At 40.8% G+C, this 22,264-nt stretch overlaps 1 protein-coding gene and 1 long non-coding RNA gene across 5 annotated transcripts in view; one reads left to right on the top strand and one right to left on the bottom strand.

The window, feature by feature from the left end:
• The window catches only part of LOC149462708 (uncharacterized), a 109,004-nt gene that overhangs the window by 41,601 nt on the left and 45,139 nt on the right, over positions 1-22,264 (top strand). The gene's annotated exons all lie outside the window — the stretch shown is intronic.
• The window catches only part of LOC149462709 (LIM domain-binding protein 3-like), a 77,770-nt gene that overhangs the window by 18,498 nt on the left and 37,008 nt on the right, over positions 1-22,264 (bottom strand). For all 4 annotated transcript variants that reach the window (XM_089676488.1, XM_089676489.1, XM_089676490.1 and 1 more), the window contains 3 exons: positions 9,076-9,394; positions 8,453-8,633; positions 2,543-2,663 (listed from right to left, as the gene is read on the bottom strand). In XM_089676488.1, coding sequence (XP_089532614.1) covers positions 2,543-2,663; positions 8,453-8,633; positions 9,076-9,394 — 621 coding nt within the window. The remainder of the gene's footprint in view (positions 1-2,542; positions 2,664-8,452; positions 8,634-9,075; positions 9,395-22,264) is intronic.

Here is a 22,264-nt window from a genome sequence, read left to right as displayed (position 1 = left end):
TTCTTCCCACACCCGCTGCCAGAATTTAAAAACCTCACAGCCGTGTGGAGCTCTACCCACATGGCCATGTCATTCCTTCAGAGTTTTGTAAATGAGCCACAATTACCATAAGCCACCGAGGCTGACAGCTTGTATTTCTTATTGAACTGTGAGGCTGCTGGTGAGTGCTCTCATAGTTTGTTGATTCTTCCTGCAATTCAGTAACTGTCTGCCCATATGAGGTATGCAAGATCCTGACAGGGTGCAGAGTTAAAAAATAATAAATGCACATTATTTTACCTGCAAAAAGATGTGCATTTATTATTATTATTATTTTTTTTTATAATAGGTGAATTTAGCCTTTAATCTGTACCCAAATTTTGACTGCAACACTAGTAACCTGTTCACAACTTGCGTAGCAGGAATGAGTGTCCCTGCTTGCGATTTTTCAATCGCGTTTCTATGTGTTGTATATAAGGCAGCCCATTCACTTCAAAGGGTTGTCCTATGTGGGTTTGTTGCCCCAAAGTAGCTCCTGCTCCTTTTTGGGTGATGGGCTTTGAGTGATTTTTAAAGGCGCATTTTGCCTCATTTTGCATGTGATTCTTTTGTGTGACAATTATGGCAAAATCGCAACCCATTTGGAGTTCCATTAAGAATTATGTAATCACGTTTTACTGCGATTTGGAATCCCGGGCAGAATTTTGCCGATTCTGCCGGTGATTCCCAATCCCCAAGTGTGAATGGTGCCTAAACAAGAAAAATGCAGAGCTTGACAGCCCAGAGTTCCTTCTGTCTCACAGAGCAGTCTACATCTAAACAGCAAGATGAAATATACCGGTACATGATTAATATGCTTTATGTAGCTATCCACACACCCATCCACTTTAAATAAAAAAAATGTCCTTTTAAATGGAAGAGTCATTTTAAACAAATTAGCTGTTTTTCTGTTAAGACTGGTCGCTTGTACTTGCTATAAAATAGATGAAATACATTCCAGTTTTTTGTCATAAATTGGCAGAGAGCAAAAAGATTAGTAACCTATTCCGAAAGGAAGATTTGTGACTTTGTGCAAATGATTTGATTTCCTACTTTAACAGATCTATTATTTATGATTTAAAGCCTACATTATTCACTGGAAGTAAAGGGACATTTATAATGACACATTTTTTACATGTACATTTTTACATTTCGTTATATAACAGTATAAGGAAAGCTTGATCAAAACTGATGTCTTGGGTACATGTAAAAGGTAGAAGCAGAACTATGGCATCCCATTAAAAAATATTTGCCATGGAACTTAACTGTAAGTGCAGATGCACATATAATTATCTTAGTCCAATGCAATGTCCCACAAATTGACAGTCCCACCCGTTGACAGTGAAGTCCACCTAATGCAGCTGCCTGTCATGGTTTGGCAATGATGCTGCACTGCTCCTGAGCTCAGAGAAGAGTTGCCACTAATATTAACTGTGCCTGCTTGTACTACAGTGGGATAAAAAAACTGCTGCAGTGGGTGTGGCTATCAGCGTTGTCACTGCTGATTCTCAAGCCTATGACTTTTCAGTCAGAACCTGGCCGCACCTAGTCCTGCCAACTGCTTTCTGAATTAATAACACTGCCTCTGTTGCTAGAACCTTCCCACTATAAGCTGCAGTGTCTGGGAGGGGGGCATTTGAAACACAAATGAAGTAGGATTTGATTCAGTCAGAGAAAGTAAAGGAAGTTTTTCAGATTCTTGTGTATGACATAGTAACTGAATTTCATACTTGTTTAGACCAGTGGTCTCCAAGCTATGGCCTGGGGACCACATGAGGCCCTTTTCTTAAATTTGTCCAGCCCTTGAGGCATTATTCCTGCCACTAACAACAACAATGGGGCATAATTCCTGCCAATGACACCAACAATGGGGCACTATTTCTCCCACTGACACCAACGATGGGGCACTATTTCTCCCCCTAATACCAAAAATGAGGCATTGTTTACTCCCTTGGGGCACAGTCCACACCCCCTACAGTCTAAAGGACAGTAAACTGGCCTTTTGTTTAGAAAGTTTGGAGACCCCTGGTTTAGACTGTCATACAGGAGCCTGATTTTGGTGGCAAGATCAATGCATTTGAGTGTCCAGCAACACCCAACATCAGAATATTCAGAAACCAAAGTTGTTTAAAAATGTGCTGGAAACTGTATAGTGTTGCCCTGTTTTCCAAATTTAAGCAAACATAATGCTTGCAACATAACCTACTGCCTATAGGTTATATGTACACACAATAGAATGTATGCATACCTTGGGTATACAACAATTTCAATGCTCATGTCTTTTTATAATAAGCAGTCCTTCATCATCTATAGTCAGTGGGTAACATACTCCAGGGGCTGTGGAACAACAGTGTGCTTGGCACTGGACATGTGTGATGCATCAGTTATCAGGCTCAAAGGCATATTTAGCAAAAGAGCTAAACTTGAACATGTAGCGGTATTTTTATAATGAACTGTGAGCCTGTAGCACACACAGAAATGTGAGACTGTAATCGTTTTTCCAAGTCGCAATTGCCTTTGTTACCTTTTTCACAGTATGGCTCTCCATCCTCCATATGGAAAAGACTATTACCGAATGGCTTCCGGCAAGCAGCACAGACAAAGCAGGTAGTGTGCCAGGTCTGTCTTAGAGCATGCATCACTTCCTGAAGGAGAGAAGACAGTGTTTTGAATCATTTTCACATTTTTAGAATGAGACTTAATAACTAAATATAATATGACAAGCTCTTGTAACTTTTAAAGCTCTAAGAAAAACTGCGGCCTGTCATTCCTTTTCTAAGTTTAGTAACTATTTGGCATGGGGATTAAACAGGAATTGTTCTGCCCCTTCCCACAGGACACCATGTCCTTTTCAGAGAAGGAGGTTTTGTTATACTTTTCAGATGTACTTTTTTCTTTTTTTTCCAATCTATTTTAAATTGTATGGAAACCCTAAGGCTAGGTTTAGACGTGCAGCAAGATTGCTGTGCCTATGATCTACAGACAAATTGCTTTTCAGAAGCATCTGTCAGATTTTTAGCCCTGAAAACTCCACACCACTAAGCCAAAATCACATACAGTGCCATACACCTGAATGGGTCACATTTGGTGGCAGTATTATCCGGAAAACATGGTGGGGGGAATCATTTTTGTTGTGGCAGCAAAACATATAAACATCCCCCATCCACTGCCTCTTCAGCTTAGGGAGGGGAAGTAAAAACGCAGCCTGACCGCACATTTTAACTTAAAGTTTAAAAAAGCCCTAACAGTGAACTTCTCTTATTCACTCCCTTTTGGTCTGTTTAGTATACTATTGGAAGCATTTTGTTATATTTGTTTGATAAGTGCTAAAAGAAGCGTTGATCTTGTTGGAAATTCTGAGCCCTATTTCCTGTGCACACTTCCTATGACTCTTCTTAGTTCTTATTTTGAATACAGTATACTTTACCTTTATAATATCAAGATGTGAGAGGGAGAGTGGTTGTGTAGTTTAGCAAAAGACCACTGAGCATGGCTAACTACACTCAGTCCACAAAAATGCTGTGTGTGTTGTCAGCCCACCACAGGAATTGGGTGCTGAGTGCATCTTTTGGCAGATCAACAGGTATTCCCTGTACTTGCATGCACATGTATTGCAAAGATGTTCTGCTTTTTTTTGCCAGGACATACATTTTAAAATCTAATTCCTCTTTTCCATTCATATATGAGAAAACCTCACTATATGTCTATGTGTTCCCATTCACACAGTATGCATTTAGAGTGTTAGAGTGAGTCTGACTCAAGTATGTCCTCATTAAAATAGAAGGCAAGAAGTCAGGCCACTACACCTGTAACCAGGGGCGGACTGACCATTTGGAAACTCGGGCACTGCCCGAGGGCCTGGGGTCAGTAGGGGGCCCTATGAGATGCCCCTGGTACCTTTTTCATAGGCTTTTTTGAGCTTGGGCAAGGACACAGGGGCCCCATGATCCCCTATTGCCCCGGGGCCCCATGAGTTGTCAGTCCGCCCCTGCCTGTAACCCTTTGTTAGGACAGACAGTGTTCAAATCTACTTACAATTGATGAAGATCTGCCTGCAGAGTGCAAACAGGGTTTATTACACAGCTGCCCAGCCCCCTGATAAACAATGAGAACTACCTAGGATTTTTCCTTCCTGAAGGGTCCAGAATAGAGAATCTAATCAAGTAAGCTGCAGTTTTTAAAGATTTTTTAATTTATGCATGTAAAAAAGATAAAGTAGGTGCTATCCCAATTTGGCTGTAAAAGTGGAAATGCACGTTAAGGCACACAGCCTAACCCTACTGAATAAGTGATATTGAATTCTTAAAGTTGATTATAATTTTTCAGGATTTATATAGTGCCAACAGTTTGCGCTGCGCTTTACATTGTGAGGGCAAGCAGTAGATTTACAATACAATTCCGTACAGGAGGAATCAGAGGGCCCCGCTAGTTAGAATCTAAAAGGGGAGGGTAAAGTGATACAAAAGGTAATAACTGTTGGGGATGAGCTGATCTCCAGGTTTCAGTGAGGTGTAAATAGGTAATTTGGACCAAGCAGGTCCAAACAAACTATTTTCTTCACTAACAGATGCAGTGGCTGTAAGTGCTGTATAAACAGCTACATACAGTATATAGTTCTGGTAGCGGGATGAGAAAAGCTTTGAGAAAAAAATACACTTTAATGATTAAAAAAAAAAATCACAATATTTACCCCAGTTTAGTGTATAATTTGTTAGACATGCATTTCTTTTGAATTTTTTGTTGCTATTCTGTCTCTCACAATACACCTACCATTTGATTTTTAGACTGATCATTTCTTTGTGAGTGAGCAAACTTTCAAAATCAGTAGGGGATCAAATACTTATTTCCTTCACTATATATATATATATATATATATATATATATATATATATATATATATATATATAATTCAGCTTGTAATTGTTGATTTAAAACAGTGGTGCATATACAGACGGGATAAAGTAGGCACTCTAGCCTTTATAATAATTGCAAGTGGGCCATTAAGCCTGATGGGGGCGATTCAAGTTGATCCAGAGACCCTAATAACTTATTTGCCACTGTCCCCATCAATTCTATGGTTGTTAATTATGAGTAGGGTTTCAACAGATGTCTGTTCTTGACACTCAAATAAAATTAGATTTGCTAAAACATTGTAGCTATAAAAAGGGTATCCTAGAAACAGTACATATTATTGTCCTACATTGCTTTGTATAAATTACAATTCGATTTGGAAGATTTCAAAGAATGTAAACATGTTATACAGGACCAATCTTAAATTAAATATGTTTTTGGCTCTTGATATAGCAAAGACAGGAATATTAAACTTTGTTTGCCAAGCGTGATTGCCTTTTTCCTGAACGTTATTTATTTCTAGCTTGAAATCATGTCTAATCTTACAGATAGAAAGGCATCCATAGGAGAATAATTTCCAAGAAATGGTTCCCAAGTGTTCGTCACTCTACTTTTAATGAGGCAGTGAGTAAAGCGAGATAAGGACATGCTGTTTTTCTGTTGTGCTGCCAGGCTTTTTCTAATCTAGCTAATGTGGTGCATTGTGACCTTGTAATGCACTGTTGGGTCTATTCACAGCTTGGGATTGTTATCTAGACAGTCTGTCTGAAGTATATGACCTAACACATGGCATTGAGCTTTCTTCTATGCTTAAAATAATGAGTATTTACATTCAATGCTTTCTCAAAACTATAAAACAGGGCACAGCGCCTACACTACGAACACCATATATTTCAAAGCTTGTCTGGCATCCTCTATATTTAACTATTGCATATCAAACATTTCTTCTGACCTAGGGTAAAGTGCTATTGCTACTGCCAGCAAAACATTTAAAAAATCGCTCAATGGCACTACTATGAACTTTTGGTGATAAGGCCTCAAGTTCTCTTAGTGCTTTTAGGCACTTTATGCCTGTTAAAATGAGCTAATGGCCTTTCAGACCATTTTTTAAAATGTAATTTAGACTGGACAACTATGATAGTGATTTTTATAAATACATTTGTTGATCTCAATAACCAACAAAAAGTGGCTATTCCTAAGATAGCATGAGGGTGGAAACAGTCAGTGTTCAGGATGATTGGGCTTACACAGTTCTAAGTAAAGCTGGCCACAGATGGGTCATTTTTTTAAATTTAGCCAATGGGCTGGTCCACACCAATGGAATGATGGCCGCCTGTGACAAAGTCAGAAGGACGAAATGTGTTGGTGCTTAGCTATTTGGCAACTGGATGTAACGTCAAAACTGAAATGTGGCTAAGAGATGCAAAGTGGGTGAGATACAACACTTCCACTGCATATCTGGCAGCACAAAATTCATGTGATGAACCTTTATTGATTGTTTGTGAGTGTCTTTTTTTTATTGTAATAAAGCAGTATTTTTAATATACTATGCTACCAGAAATGTTTTTTTCCCTTTCATGTCTTGATGTTAATGAGTCGAATGTAAGAATATGAGATTCTGGAGGAGTGATGTTTGTAGAGCACAAATGGCCTGTGGAATGATACAAGCATTTTATGCCGATCATGCAAATGAGAGGCTTTGAAATTTGGTGAGTTCTAGCCTATAGGGAGAGTACTAGTACATGTGGTGACCATATGATCCTCTGGGGAACACTTAACTATCAGTTTTCTATCACACAATATTTGGACTTTTGTTTGGACCTTTTGCAATGTTTCCACAGTGTTTTTTGATTATATGTGTAATGTTTTACTTACGTATCACAGCACTGCTTTGAAAATTGGTTTATAGTGGTCTGTACCCTTATTTAAATTTTGTTGAACTTTATATACATTGGAAGGTAGCTGTGGTGATTGGTTACATATTTGGTTACGAGTTTTATTATATTTATTCATTTATTTTTCTCCTAAGCGCAGGGTAATTTTGGATTATTTTGGTTTTTTTTCTGTGTACTTTGGGATTGTACAGTGTAATTAGCTACAATGAATTTTAGCTCCTAGAAACATTTAATATTAATAAGACCCCTCTGAGTGAATATATTCTATGATGCATCAGCTGTACCTTGGAAAGTAACACTTACATTAATAGTTATTATATACTAATATTTAATTCCTTTAGAAAAGAGACAAACAAAACAAACATTAAAACCAGAAATACTGGAATTTAGGGGGTTATGTGCAATTTTGTGTCCTCTTGTCAGGCAATATAAGGTATTAAACCTGGACTCAATATAAGTTATTACTCATTGACCTCTGTTACTGGTAAAAAAGGGACCAATTAAATCCCTTGTCCATTTATTAGGACAAGTTGGCAATGTAAACATGTCGGAATTAATGGGACCAGCTGACTATTCAGGGGCAGCAAAACTTCCTTCATCTGATTGTTCCAGTGTAGTTGCCACTAAAGGCAGGTAAGTGACACAAAAATTCCCATAGTTCTGTACTTTCTAGTGTATAACACAAAGGAGTATGCTAACTTTTAGAACCCAGTTGGTGTTTCAAAGGGTAAAGTAGGGAAGACAATTTCTGTTGTGTGTGTTGTATGAAGAGTGTGTGGAAGTGTTTTTTTTCTCCAGTAATTTAGGCATATTGTTGATGTATTAATGTAATTTTAAACTGTAGCTGGGTGACATTCAACATTCCAAAGCACATCATTTTTTTTCTTTATACCATTTTTTTCCCTAAAATGTGTTTTCCATTTTTATCATCCTTTTTGAATTTCATTTGGGCTAGTCTCCCCAAGCCTCTTGTACTCACTACTGTTTAAACGCATTCATGCTAGGATTGGCTGCTTGTGACAAGGTGACAACACAAGAGCACAACTGGCAGACTGTTATCATCCCATAATAGGAAGTGTGTAAACAGAGCCTTTATGGCAGGATCAACAGGAGTTCTTTAAATTTATGCTGCAGATTTAGAAAGTTTGAAAACACTCTTGAAATCTCAGCATGTTTAAGCATATGAGATTTTTGTGATTGGGTCTACTCCGTGTACTACTGTATACAGTTTACTTTGCTGTAATAGATTTTGAAACATAAGAAAAAGACTGTACTGTTTTTTTTCAGCTTTTTTCTCTGGTTTTTTTGGGTCCTCAGCTTCAGCATGTTTACTGTGGGAAGCCGGCTGTGGTTCCTTGTGGCTTCACAACCGGCTTTCTACTGGTCTTTATGAATGGTCCTGCATTCTGGGACCTATCATGTGTCCCAGAAGGTTGTGGCTGCGGGGGGAGGGAAAGAACTTCCAGTGGAAACACCATGGCAATCTGACCAGAAGTGGGAGTAGATACCTGTCAAAAGCAGGTACACGCCCCCCCAAAATAAAGTGCCAAAGTAAAAGAGAAGTTGAGGAGGGCATAAAGAGGGACTTCCCCTTTAGGGTGATGTTCCACTTTAAGGATAGCAAAATTTCCAAAATATGTATCTACATAATAATTAAGTATTTTAGGTGCAGATAAAATGTTACTTACCCCCATGATCTTAGTGTTGCAGCGAGCACAAGTTGGAGCAAAGAACTGCTCATAGCACCGTTCACAGTAAACGCCCTTTTGCTCCTCAACAAAACTCACATCAGCCAGGGAGGTCTTGCAGTGGGCACAGTTAAACTCCTCTGGATGCCATGACCGACCCATTGCCACTAAGAAAGGTCCTCTATATAATCATCCGAATGCAAAATATCAGTATGGTTATTAGTGTTGGAACCCAAAAATGTTAAAGAAAATCCATCAATCTAAAAACGATTGAACATTTAGCTATAACAAACATAACCATCATCTTAAATACACAACTGCAGCAGGTGATAGACAGTATTAGCCCGCTATCAGCTGACTCTGGGTTACAGGAGATCATTAGTAAATGTACTCCTGTTACCCAAAAGAGAAGCATAACCAAAGAATGTTTGGCTATACTTTTCTTTCAAGCAAAGAGAATTTCATGAGGCATTAGAGGTTACACACTGTGATCGTACTGCTGCTTTTTAAATAGACTCCCACTTCCCTCATCTAAATGCAGCAGTTCAGAATCATGTAAAATAGAGCCATGTTTACCATTTGGCTTCTGGCCAATCTCATCTTTTTATTGGTGTTGTACATACCTAATAATACTGTTGCAGTGTGCACACAGAGGGGTCCTGCTGCTTGCTGGGCATCTCTCAGCACGCTGGATCAGCCCCCGAGGTGCTTGTGAGGGGGGATGACTCACGGGCTGAGGTGTATAGCTGTGAGTGGTGATTGGAGCTGGTGGTGGTGGTGCTGCTTTTGGAAGGATTTGCTTAGTAACAGTAGATGTAGATTTTCCTGGTGCAAATTTTTGAGAGAAACTGTCATCAGTCACCCATGGTGGACGGCTTGTTGGCTCTTGTGTGGGTGCTGGGTAAGCATGTGCTGGAGATGGAGCGTAGCTCGGAGCAGGACCTGCCAAATTAGGAAAGCACTGTCAATCAGAAAAAGCACATATCCATGTTCAAAAACAATGTAGCACCAGAGTTAGTCATATGACCACCAAAATGTTGATAACATGAATAAGAGTTGTTTATTTGATTTGCGATATATGGTAATCAACATACCACAGACGCAAACACCCACCTATGCATACTAATACCTAATATGGTGAGCAATGTTGGAAGTAGGCAGACTGGACTCCAGTTATTGTCACTGTTATGGTCACTGACCCCATATTGTAACAAAGGACCATTTGTTGCTCTCGCATTGTCACAACTAAATATATGCTGCCCAAGTATTATTAGGGTTGTCAGGGTTGTATTGTCAGGATATGTATTGAAATTTGTTCCCAGTGAACTGTATAGTCAGTGCTGTTTGTTCAGTGGACCATATTACTATAATTAAATCACTTGCAGGCCTGTCACTATCAAACCACATCCCCAGTATTTTTTCTCACCTCCAATTCATTAAGTGCATTAAGTGTGCCACTATTAGCCCCCTTTCCCAAAATTATAACACTTATAAAGATCTACACGTTCCAACATATGTTCATTTGTTGTCTTGGTATAACAGGGACATGGACTGAGATAAATTCTCTCCAATGGGGAGATTATTTGATTGCTGGAAAAGCATAGGCATGAATAATAAATTAATAATTTAAGGAGAGTCTAGTTCAGTAAAAACTCAAACTAATTATTTTAGAATAGACAAGGCCATAGATTAAATGGGTTAAAAAATCTCACACTTATCCCATTATAACAGTAAAGAGCAACATTACATTTTAAGCAAAAACACAGAGGAACTATAAGCACTGAACTCCACCTAAATGCATCTTCTACCCATACGTTTTTTGACATGCACCTGATTAACCATAGGCCCCAAATTGCATTAAGCAGGTGCCATTCAACTGCTAGCAAAGTAAAACTGCCAACATATCCATGACATCTGGGTGGGTGAGAAATTTCCAGGAAACTGGAAAAAGTTCAAGGTCAGTAATAACCACCCCCAGCAACATTTGAGTCAGTATTCTCTTAGGAATGGCCAATGACATCATCTTTTTTTTAACCAAAATTATTTTTTAGTTAGGGCCATTTATAAAGGAAGTTTGACTTACACAAATAAAACAATTTGTTTTAATAAAAGTAAATCTGTCCAACATTCTAAAATAAATTTGTTACAGAACAGTGAATGTCATAAAAAATGCAAAACAAAGTATATGACTATTTCTTGATTGTTTTAGAAATAAAAGCCAAATTTGCATAGGTGTTTGGGGAGGACTTTGAGGATTACCCTATACTGTAAATATAAAGATGACAGCAATAACCTTTATATTTACAGTATAGGGTAATCCTCAAAGCGTAATCCTGGCTTTTATTTCTAAAAGAATAAAAAAAAAGTTAATTACCGTACTTTGTTTTGTATTTTTTCAATAGGTGAACAGAGAAGCTTTTAGTCATTTTTGAGCTGCAGCAGCTCGGGGGCAGGAGTTGGGAGTGTGGGAGCTGTTCTGGAGGTAGAACTGAGAGTTTCCTTAGGCTCTAGAGTACGTCTGGAACAGGAGCTCAACTACTGGAACCACACCAGAGCTGACAAATATAAACACTGCCAACCCTAGCTCAAAGCACTGCTGCAAAGAATGGCACTCGCATGTCATAATATAAGTGCTGTTCTGTGCAAGAGTACCACTGAAACTGAAGGGGGAGAAAAAAGACCTCTCATGATGTCACATGACTGGCTAGAATGTTTATGGATTTAAAGTATGCATAAACTGATTTTTTTTAAAAAATAGGTAAGTTATCAAAAAAAGGAGGCCTTGGGCTGATAAACACTGTTTGAAGCTGCAAGTTCTCACAGCCACTCTGAGCACAGAGCGGTGACCGTCAGTCACCACTGTCAGCTCTATCCCCCCACTGCGTGCTTACTGGAGCACAGGGCTGCGGAGGGGGAGGGAGCGGCTGGATCAGGCTCTCAGCGGATCACTGAGAGGCTGAGCCAGGTGCCGCTCCAGACTCTGTGGTGGATCCTGACTTTAAAGTCGGGACCTTTCCCCAGCCTGAACTGGAGTGACATCAGCCGACATCTAGCTTTAGCCTGCTGTCAGCTGAAAACAGGTTACAGGAGTGCAGAACGAACTGCATTCTTATGATCCACAGGAGAAATACAGCCAAAAGAGCTATGGCTGTACTTCTCCTTTAAGGAAAAATAAGCACATGAAGAAGACATATTTTAAGTTCCAATAATGCCTGTACAGCATGTCAAGATGTATAAAGTTATAGAGGAAGGGAATTATAGGGATGATTAGGAATGCAAGGATAGAGTTCCGTCTACAGGTTAATTCAATTTATTTCTGACCCAGGAACAAAGCAGAGGGGATTCTTGCATTTTAACTGCCCAGGTGGGGTATACACGTTGTAGGATCCTTCTCATGTCTCTGAAAATATATGAACTGTTATCAGTTAAAAGTGGTTGTAAACCCTTAAATAAACCCAGTGATGTAGCTGGCATCAGATGATACACAGAGATTAAACAAATCCTCCTACATTTGTTGTAACTGTTTATCTGAACTCTTTTCTCTACATTTGTTCAAAGTGATGAATTTGTAAAACTTGTCTAAGCTGTCAGAAAAAAATGGGGTGGAAGCTGAAGTTGCATTCTGCAGAGCTTAGGGAGGAGAGCTCTGAGAGCTGATTGGAGGGAAGGGACACACGCCTCTCCACATAGCATAAATGGACTCCCATGCCCTGGGACGTCTCTGCACTACTTGGGAAATCGCAGCCCGCACAGGAACCGAGGTTCCCAGTACGGTTGCAATTTCCAGTGTGGGTGGTGTGCCATTAGAACTAATGGCACCCACCTGTGGGTCCTGCATTCCTCTGTGTGGGTGGTGTGGCTGCATGTATTTGTGTGGGTCCCACAGCGGCACCACCCACACAGATGTGAACCAAGCCTTAAGGCAAGAGGGTAAGTTGTTTGATACTTCCTCAGGCTCAGCTATAAGTTGCAGAATAAATGTTGGCACGGGGAGACAGTGTAGTGATGTAAGGATACCGAAGAGAGTAAAGTATTTAAGTTGGGGGGGATATGGACAAATGATTGGTATTAGTGTTATAGAGAGGAGCGTAGATAAGGACTGGAAAAGAAGGGGGGGGGAGGAAAAAGGGGAGAGGTATGATAGGATAGAGGGATAAAGTTGAGGAGAAAGGGGGGAAGGGGTTGGCCCAAGATCTACTTTGAAGATTAATCAGTCATTTAAAAAGCGAGATATTTAGAAGTTGTTCTATAGTGAAAGCAGAGAGTAGCAAGAGAGGAAAGAGGCTCATGTCAGAGACTTGAAAAGAGAAATGGAAGAGTCCATAAAAGTAATTCAAGGCAGCCATTTGTTTCTGAAAAGTTCAAATGTATCATGATGCTGAGCTATCAGTTTCTTGATTCTCATCAAGTGGCAGACCTCAGTTACCCACTCTGATATGGTGGGGGTCATGGTGGTATTCCAGTAAATAGGTGTTAAAGCTCTGGCATCAGTAAGGAAGAAGTGGAGTATTGATTTTGTTTAGCTGGCAATAAATAGCAAAGGAATATTGAGAGAAGAGCTAAATTGAGAGTAAAAGAGAAGATATATGTGGGGAACTGGGAATGTATTTGTGCAGTCTTGACCTAAAAGGGTTTAACCACTTGCCTACTGGGCACTTTTACCCCCTTTATGCCCAGGCCAATTTTCAGCTTTCAGCGCTGTCACACTTTGAATGACAATTGCGCGGTCATGCAACACTGTACCCATATGACATTTTTATCATTTTTTTCACACAAACAGAGCTTTCTTTTGGTGGTATTTAATCACCACTGGTTTTTATTTTTTGCACTATAAACAAAAAAGTGCAAAAAAAAAGTTTTTCTTTGTTTCTATTGTAAAATTTTGCAAACAGGTAATTTTTCTCCTTCACTGATGTGCGTTAATGAGGCAGCACTGATTGGCACTGATTAGGTGGCATGGATAAGCAGCACTAATGGGAACTGATAGGCTGCACTGATGAGGTGGCACTGATGAGGTGGCACTGGTGGGCATTGATGAAGAGGCACTGATGATGCTGCACTGATATGCGGCATTGATAGGCGGCACTGATTGGCTGCGCTGACTATTGGCACTGACTGACAGCACTGACTAGTGGCACTGACTGCTGGCACTGATGGGCGGCACTGCTGGGCAATGCTTATCAGTACTGCTGGGTACAACTGCTGGGCAACAATGATAGGTGGCACTCCTGGGCACTTATGGGTGGCACTGCTGGGCACGGATCATCAGGGAACTGATCTTCAGTGCTCTGATGATCAGTGCCAATCTGCTTTGTGACAGTTGCCGGCTATCGGCAGTACTTTCCTCACTCTGTGACAGTGCAACCGATAACCGGCAACTGTATTTACTCTGTGATCTGCTGTGTCATTGGACACAGCTGATTATGTGGTAAAAGGCCACTATGATTGGCCTTTTACCTCATCAAGTGATTAGCTATGTCCATAGGACACATCGATCACAGAGGTCGCTGGGTGCACGCCGCTGGGGACTCGCGGGAGGGCGCGTTCTGGCAGGACGTCATATGACGCCCTCCCAGAACTGAACAACTACGCTGTAGACGTCATTTGACTATAACGCAGTTGGCAAGTGGTTAAGCAAGTGACATTTTCACCAGATGTGGGTTAAAGTGCAAATGGCAGATTTTCAAAGCTAGCAAAAATTTGATGTATTTGTAAAGATACATCTACAGTGCCATGAAAAAGTATTCATACCCCTTGAAATTTTCACATTTTGTCATGTTACAACCAAAAACTTAAATATATTTTGTTGGGATTTTATGTGATAGACCAACACAAAGTGGCACATAATTGTGAAGTGGAAGGAAAATGATAAATCCTTAAGGGTACAAGAGCGCACTGGACACCCAGTATGTAGCACAATGGCAGCTAAGATGTTCAGTTCGCCCCCTCACCAACAATTCAACAGTACAAAAAATGGCCCCTTTCCTTTTAAGAGGGGTGGGCTCCCTCAGGTCCACCTGCTCTTGGTCTATCCATTAAATAATGGTCTATCCATTAGCTTCTACTATGGGGGCTCTCAAAATTTGTAGAGTTAGGAACTACAGAATATCGGGGTGCTGTGACGAGGCTCTGTAGCTTACGCATGTATTTGAAAATGTGTGCTAACTAAACCCCTGTTTTAACGCATGTTGTTAGACAGGTTAAAGCGGATTGTTTGCAGGCTGGTTGGCAAGTTGAGCTGGGAATTTTTTTCTTTTATTGTTTGGCATGTGTCACCCTTCCATGTGCTCCTTGCTGTGAAGACCAGTTACAGACTGAGGCAGTGGCCATTTTTTGTACTGCTGAATTGTTGGCTCCCACCTGCCCTTGGTCTATCCATTAAATACATGTGCCTCTACTATGGGGCTCTCAAAAATTGCAGTTAGGAACTACAGAATATTAGGGTGTCATGACAAGGCTCTGTAGCTTACGCATGTATTTGCAAATGTGTGCTAACTAAACCCCTGTTTTTAACGCATACTGTTAGACAGGTTAATTTGGTTTGATTACTGGCTGGCAAGCTGAGCTGGGAATTTTTCTCTTTTGTTGTTTGACATGCGTCGCCCTTCCATGTGTTCCTTGCTGTGAAGGCCAGTTATAGACTGGGGCAGTTGCCATTTTTTGTACAGCCATGTGCTGGGAGCATGCGATTGACTGCTCTCCTAGCACAAACACAAGAACAAATATACGTGATGCCCAGGTTTAAAGGATAAGTTCACCTTTGGGAAAATGTTACATGTTCCACTCATATTTAGGGTGGAACATGTGACATGTTCCCATATCCAAATAGACAAACGACTAGGCACTAAATCCCTCAACCACTGCTGGGTAAGACAAGGATAAGATCAGGCCAGTTCCACAGTTGCTCCAATGACCATTAGGAGTATGGAGTAATATGAAAAGAGCATAGAAAATAAGATTGCTCGTGGTAAGAGCCAGGTATAAATGCAACAACATTCATGACCAGCAGTCAATGTCTATAAAAATGTAATGAAGCAATAAAACCATAATCACCATATAAATTGTATCCATGATACAAAGTGGACTGTGATAAAGCACTGAACCGTGCGAAACGCGTTGTCATGGTAACTGGGACTCGTTGCGATTGGCCTCCTTCCTGCTGAGGGCTTTCGATGGTTGCTGTCGGCTTCATTGTGTTCTACTGAGGTCATTTCTGGTGTGCCGTGATGTCACTTCCGGTGCATGATCTTCGGTACACAGAGGAGGTCCTTCCTGGTTCCTCTCATCCCTCTAGTGGCATTTCATCAGACTGCTGGCCTATGGACACCCTATTTACCACCAATTGTGGTTCATTACTCTTCCATCCACTGAGTCCATCATCCAGGCTACCCATAGCCATGTCTACACAACAGTAAGCCACTCCCACCATTCCCTTCAGCTTAAATTTTGCACCAATCCTTGTCTTGCATCATATAATTTATTGGATACAATTTATATGGTGATTATGGTTTTATTAAACTTTTTATATTATATTTTTTTATTTTATTTATATTTTTACATTGACTGCTGGTCATGAACGCCATTGCATTTATTCCTGGCTCTCACCATGAGCGCTCTTATTTTCTATGTTCCCATAGCCACAGCTGCCACCTGCTGCCCCTCCCTTCTTCTGACAAATAGTACGGGGAGATGTTTCCCTGTACTATCTGTCAGATTTGAAAAGAGTGGCCGTGCGGGGCTCCGCCCACATGGTCATGTCATTCATTCACGGACTTCCGTGAATGAATGAACTGCAAGTCCCAACAGCCTTAGCAGCTCTTGGCTTGTAGTTTTCAATGAACTAACACGGCGCTGTGGAGCACCATGGTATTTCATTGAAGCTTCCTGTCAGAATATCTGCTTGCTCGTACATCCCTTATGACAAGCAGATATTCTGAAAGATCTGCAGGAGACCTGCATGGCATCAGCGGTCTACTGATCGCTGGTTCAATGCTTTCCAGGCTCCTGTAGAAAAAAATAATAAATGCACAATTTTTTTACCTGCAAATCCTTTAAAGCCCACCTCCTGGACACCACATATGTGTTATCATGTCGTAATGTGTTTAAAAACTCTGAATCCTGAGCAAGTGAATGGGCATTTGGATTTTACTGCCCCCCTGACCTGGTGCCCTAATGCAGCAGCCTAAGCAGCTTTATGCTGGTGCTGGCCCTGGTTAGCAGTAAGAAAGGGTCAGCTGGGTATAATAACACACTGTACTAAATCAAAAAATTTATATGTGTGCAGACTTTCTGACATCAAGGAAGGGATTATGTACAGCAACTAAAAGATTCCAGAACTTTCACACTTTCCCATCCAGTTCTTAAACAATCAATATATAGACATTTTCGTGGTGATTGCATCAAGGTGTCTGTGCTAACTGTGTAGACCTAAAGTGGTTATAAAGTCAAAAGGTTATTTACCTTCTCTACATTAAGGTAAAAAAAACCTTCTCTGCACCGGTTCCCTCCCAGCCCTTTAAATACTTAGTGGAGCCCAATCTCTATCCAGCGCTATGCCCGAGAGCAGCAGCTCTCTCCAATTTCTCTCTCCTCACTGGACTTGGAGGCAGCAACGGGAGCCATTGGCTCCTACTACTGTCAATCACATCCTGTGAGGAGACTGTGAGGAGAGGGTGTGCACAGAGACAGAGTGACCCCATAGCAAGCCAGGATCTAGGAGCACCATTGGGGGGAACCCAGAAGACGAGGATTGGGTCTGCTCTGTGCAAAACCATTGCACAGAGCAGGTAAGTATTACATGTTTTTTTCTTTTTTTTTACTTGCAGAGTGGATTGAAGAAAATGTCTGAAAGATTAACTCTGGGATTAGTAAACATTGTCTAAATACAAGAGCCATGTGGATTCTTATTGAATGTTGGTGTGCTCTGTGTCTTTCAGATCTGTGTAATTCAGTGCAAAACTTTACCTCTGTGCAGGAGCTTCCTGTAGTAAAGACCAGTCACTGCTACTCTCTCTCCTTGTTCAGAATGACTGGTCTTGTAGTGGCCTGTAGTGGATGGGGCCTACTGGGTCCCTCTCACAGCTCTTCTCTCGATACAGACTATGTACAGCTCAGTGATGAAGTCACTGCTTCTTTTACAAGATTATATCTGGGTTTGTAAAGACGTTTGGTGTGGTGCACACAAAGAGGATTTATATTCTTTGTGGCTAGGGGGGAATTGTTTTCTTGGGGGCAGCACAGTGGCTAAATGGTTAACACTTCCACCTGGCAGTACTAGGGTCGCTGGTTTAAATCCCGACCACGGCACCACCTGCCTGGAGTTTGCATGTTTTCCCTGTTCCTGCGTGGGTTTCCTCCCACTCTCCAAAGACATGCTGGTAGGTTAATTGGCTCCTGTCTAAATTGGCCCTAATATGTGTATGTATGGATGTAAGTTGGGGACCTTAGATTGTATGCTCCTTGAGGGATACGGACTGATGTGAATGTACAATATATATATGTAAAGCTCTGCGTAAATTGACGGCGCTATATAAGTACCTGAAATAAAAAAATAAATATGAAATGTTTTGTGCTCAGAGTTTATCTGTAAACCTTACAGAATAACTTCAGTTGAATGTGACTAACTACAACTAGTGGGGAGGATGAAACTGTTTCTGTTCCTTAGTATCTCTAAACATGATTACACATAAAGTACTTACACCATAGAGCACCTTCTGTGTTAGCTAGCACATATGACTAGCTCACACTGTGGCTTTGCTGGGGGCCTTTCAACATGAAGTTGTCATGCGAAATACTGTATGTACTGACGCTGCAAGAATGTTCATTTTGATAGTTTGGCAACCCCCCACCTGCAGATTCTTACAGCTGGCCAGTACCCAGTCCAAAAAAAGCCACATGGACTGGATGAGTTCCAGCTTTCCATTGCATGTGTACTGTATATTAGTCCTTAAACTAAAGCTGCCTTCCTTAATCAGCCTATGAATAGAAACATTCATAGATTCAACCTTGCATTACTTTAATTCGTTGTCATAGTATTACTTTTCCTTTGCAGCCAAGTGCAACCTATCGTACCATGTTATCCCTCCTATTTATGGCTTTTATGAAGGTGTCCACAATGAAGTAACTAGAAAAGTCGGCTATGGGTTTACTATTCTAGCCGTATCTCAGCTGTATCAATTTATTTCTTAAAGCTGGCCATAAACTGAGCGATTTTCTCTCCTGTGACCACAGGTTGATTCATTGTTTTGAATAGACCAAGATGTGTTGCTTTTTTCCAGTAGCTCTAAATAAAAAGGTTGGTCCACCCAAAACTGATTTGGAACAACTGTTTGCCTTTCAGGGTAGAAAGATTTTTGTGCCTAAATAATGTAAAGCCAGTGAATGACAATGCCATTCAACCTGTTCCAATAACTGCTACATCAATTTTGGGTGGGCTGACACCTTATGTATCTTTTCAATCTTTTCGACCCATCTATGGCCTGCATAAGGCTAAGTTTACACTTGCAGTTAGAGGGCAGTTAAGACAGGTGGTTGAAGTTCATCTTTACCACCCACCCAACTGCCCCTTCTTAAGCTGCAAAGGCAGCCAGACCAGGTTCTATACTTGCCGTGGCCGATTGTCATCCTCCGTGTTCAACAGGCAGTACCATCTGCTGAATGTGACCCATTCAAACGAATGAGGCTGCATTGCAATGTTGTGGAGCAGTGGTGCAGACTTTGAGGGCCAATTTACACCATAGAAACGCAGTTCAGATGCGTTCTGGATGTGTTTCTGCATGCGTGTTTTTAATGTGTTTTTGGCGCGTTCTGATGCATTTTTGACGGTTCATTTGTTCCCCTCTCTTTTTCTTCAATTTAAATAGGAACAAGTGCGTTCCAGTGCATTTTTGGTGCGTTCCGGTGCGTTTTTTATGGGTTTTTTCCAGTACAGTTCTGTTCAGGAAAAATGCAGCCTGTTCTTTTTTGTTTCTGCAAGCACTGATGTGAACTATGATATTGACAACCACATAACCTACTTTCTGTGCATTTTGGATGCTGAAAAAAGCACACTGAAATGCATGTAATGTGAACTGGCCCTTAGGGGTTACAAAAGGTGGTGAGAAGGTGATGTACCTTCCAGCTGCATGTCAAATGCCCTCTAAAAAGTGATCACTCTTCAGAGGGCAATGCTAATGTAAATGAGGCATTAGGCTTTATTCATACTAGCCTCCTGCATTAGAATATCTAAATGGAGGAGTGATCTTGGAAGTATAAACAAACTTTATGCCATCCAGATCAGTATCTCCTGCATTAAAATGTACTTGCATCTGCTTGTGCTTAGACACGTTCAAAGTTACCAAGTTTCCCCCTGTACCAACACAACTCTATTTTTTATAAATTCAGCTATACTTATATACTGTATATACAGTATACACATGTATGTCATTGCCAGTGTGAATGAGGCCTTACTGTAGTCTAAACACTAAGCTACACAAGACAATTTCCAAGACATTGGCTTTAGGGCTCATTTACACATGTGGTTCCCTCTGAAGAGCGATTGTGGGGTGCCCCTATTTAGTTCAATGGGTCAAGTTTGGTGGAACGCAACTGCCACCAAATGTGACAGTCGGGATTGTTTTTGTTGTTCCTCAACTCACAACAGTGGGGATTCAGAATATGTACACTTCCTTTGATGCCTTTGCAGCTTGAAGGGGGGTGGTTGAAGGGGATAAAAATGCATCTCAACTGCACACTTTTAGTGCCCCTGAACCAGAAGTGTTATAAAAAGCCTTTAGAGCAGGGGTCTCCAAACTTTCTAAACAACGTGCCAGTTTACAGTCCTTCAGACTTTAGGTGGGGCAGACTGCTGGGAGTAGAAAATGTCCTGGCATCAGTGTGAGAAAACAATGCCATCTTTGGTATTAGGGGGAGGAGTAGTGCCCTATTGTTTGTGTTAGTGAAGGAATAGTGCCCCATCATTGGTGTCAGTGGAAGGAATAGTGCCCCATCATTGGTGTAAGTTGAAGGAATAATGCCCCATCATTGGTGTCAGTGGAAGGAATAGTGCCCCATCATTGGTGTCAGTGGAAGGAATAGTGCCCCATCATTGGTGTAAGTTGAAGGAATAATGCCCCACTGTTGGTATCAGTGGGAGGAATAGTGTCCCCTTGTTGGTGTCAGTAACAGGAATAGTGCTCCATTGCTGGTGTCGGGGGAAGAAATAGTGTTCCATTGTTGGCATCAGTGGGAGGAATAGTGCCTCATTTTTGGTGTCAGTAAGGGGAATAGTGCCCTAAGTGCCAGGTGAAGGCAAGCAAAGGGCTGTAGTTTGGAGGTCACTGCTTTAGAGCGTTCTAAAATTGCTGGAAAGGAGTAAATCATATGTTAGGGAGGCATTAAAAAATGTATCTGTATCTGAGCCCTCTGGTTTTTAGAAGCAACATTATAGTGACAACAGTTCATTTACCATGTGAGATTTTACTTGAGTTCTAATTTTATAACTTCACTGACACAAAAGCATGTAAAGCACAAACAGCGTGTAGTGACAAAGTAACACATGGCATAGATAAATTATTTGATAAAGCCCTCATTTAGTCAGTGTGGTGTAATGTTGTAGTGGATGCGTGCTTAGCAATTGTGGTTGAGCATGGAATGATATATCAATAAGCAGTCATGTGCAAAAAACACAAATCACGCAATGCTGGTAAAAAAAAAAAAAGCCCTGGATATAATACGTAATCTTGTATCTGCTAACCCTGGCACCTTCTTTGGAGCATAACATTATAAAACACAAAAGAAAATAACAGGCATATAGATAAAAAGTGCTGGTGTGTGTGTTTATATGTATGTGTGTGTGTATGCAGCCACTACATCTAAAGAACAGTAAGCTTCAGTATATTATATTTTTATTCTTGGGTTTAGTTCAATTCATCCTCAAACATTAATGCATGCCTAGAGTAACTTAAAAGTTAAATTGATTCCAGTTTGTAAATCAACAATAACAAAAGTGAGGTATTGGGTGTAGGAGGCCTGCCATCAACAAGAAAAATGGCAAACAAGTTTTACAATTTCCTTTATTGTTATTGGGGATATCTTGCACTGCTCTGCGCTATACATTTGGGTGGTGCCTGTTGGAAATGTAAAATTAGATATAAGTACATTTTTAAAAAAATGTTTATTCTTCCACTTAAGAGATGGTAAAAACAAGCACCCACCATATTTCCTCTCCAGACCTACCATAGCTCTTAAGTACACTTAAATCTTCCTAACTGGATTGTTCTGAAGCTTTGTAAACAGAGCTTCCAGATTAGGTCCTGCAACCATTAGACTAATTGCAAGGTGCTGCAGGTGTACTAACAAATTGCATTGTTGCATCTCACGCTCCCTAATTTTTTTTACATCCTCCCCTGGTTGCCAGTAAAATGGAGAATAGTTTTTTTTTGTCTCTTGACTTTTGAAGCACTGCATAACCCTACCTCACTGGTGGATCTACTAAAACAATATATTTCAACACACTTCCTTTGCTACAAAAAAGCCTGGACATTCCACCTGAAATTCAAGGGTAAGTTCACTTTGGAACATGTTACATGTTCTACCCGTATTTAGGGTGGAACGTGTAACATGTTCCAGCTCCTGCCTGCTCCCCCCACCCCTAATTTCCCCTCCCTGTGACAGTGGGTGGGGGATCTTCTCCCAGCTGTCAGAATTGAAAAACAGAGTGGCGTGCTAGGCTCCACCCACATGGCAGCATCATTCATTCATTCACAGAGTTCCGAGCATGAGTGAACAACATTTACCATTGGCTTCTGCGGCCGATGGCCTGTAGTTCTTAAT

The sequence above is a fragment of the Staurois parvus genome, unplaced genomic scaffold, assembly GCF_062004578.1.
Source record: "Staurois parvus isolate SC_StPar_1 unplaced genomic scaffold, SC_StPar_1.0 ptg000170l, whole genome shotgun sequence".
Lineage (NCBI taxonomy): Eukaryota > Metazoa > Chordata > Amphibia > Anura > Ranidae > Staurois > Staurois parvus.
Note: the sequence above shows the minus strand (reverse complement) of the source record. Positions and strands in the feature narration are given on the sequence as shown.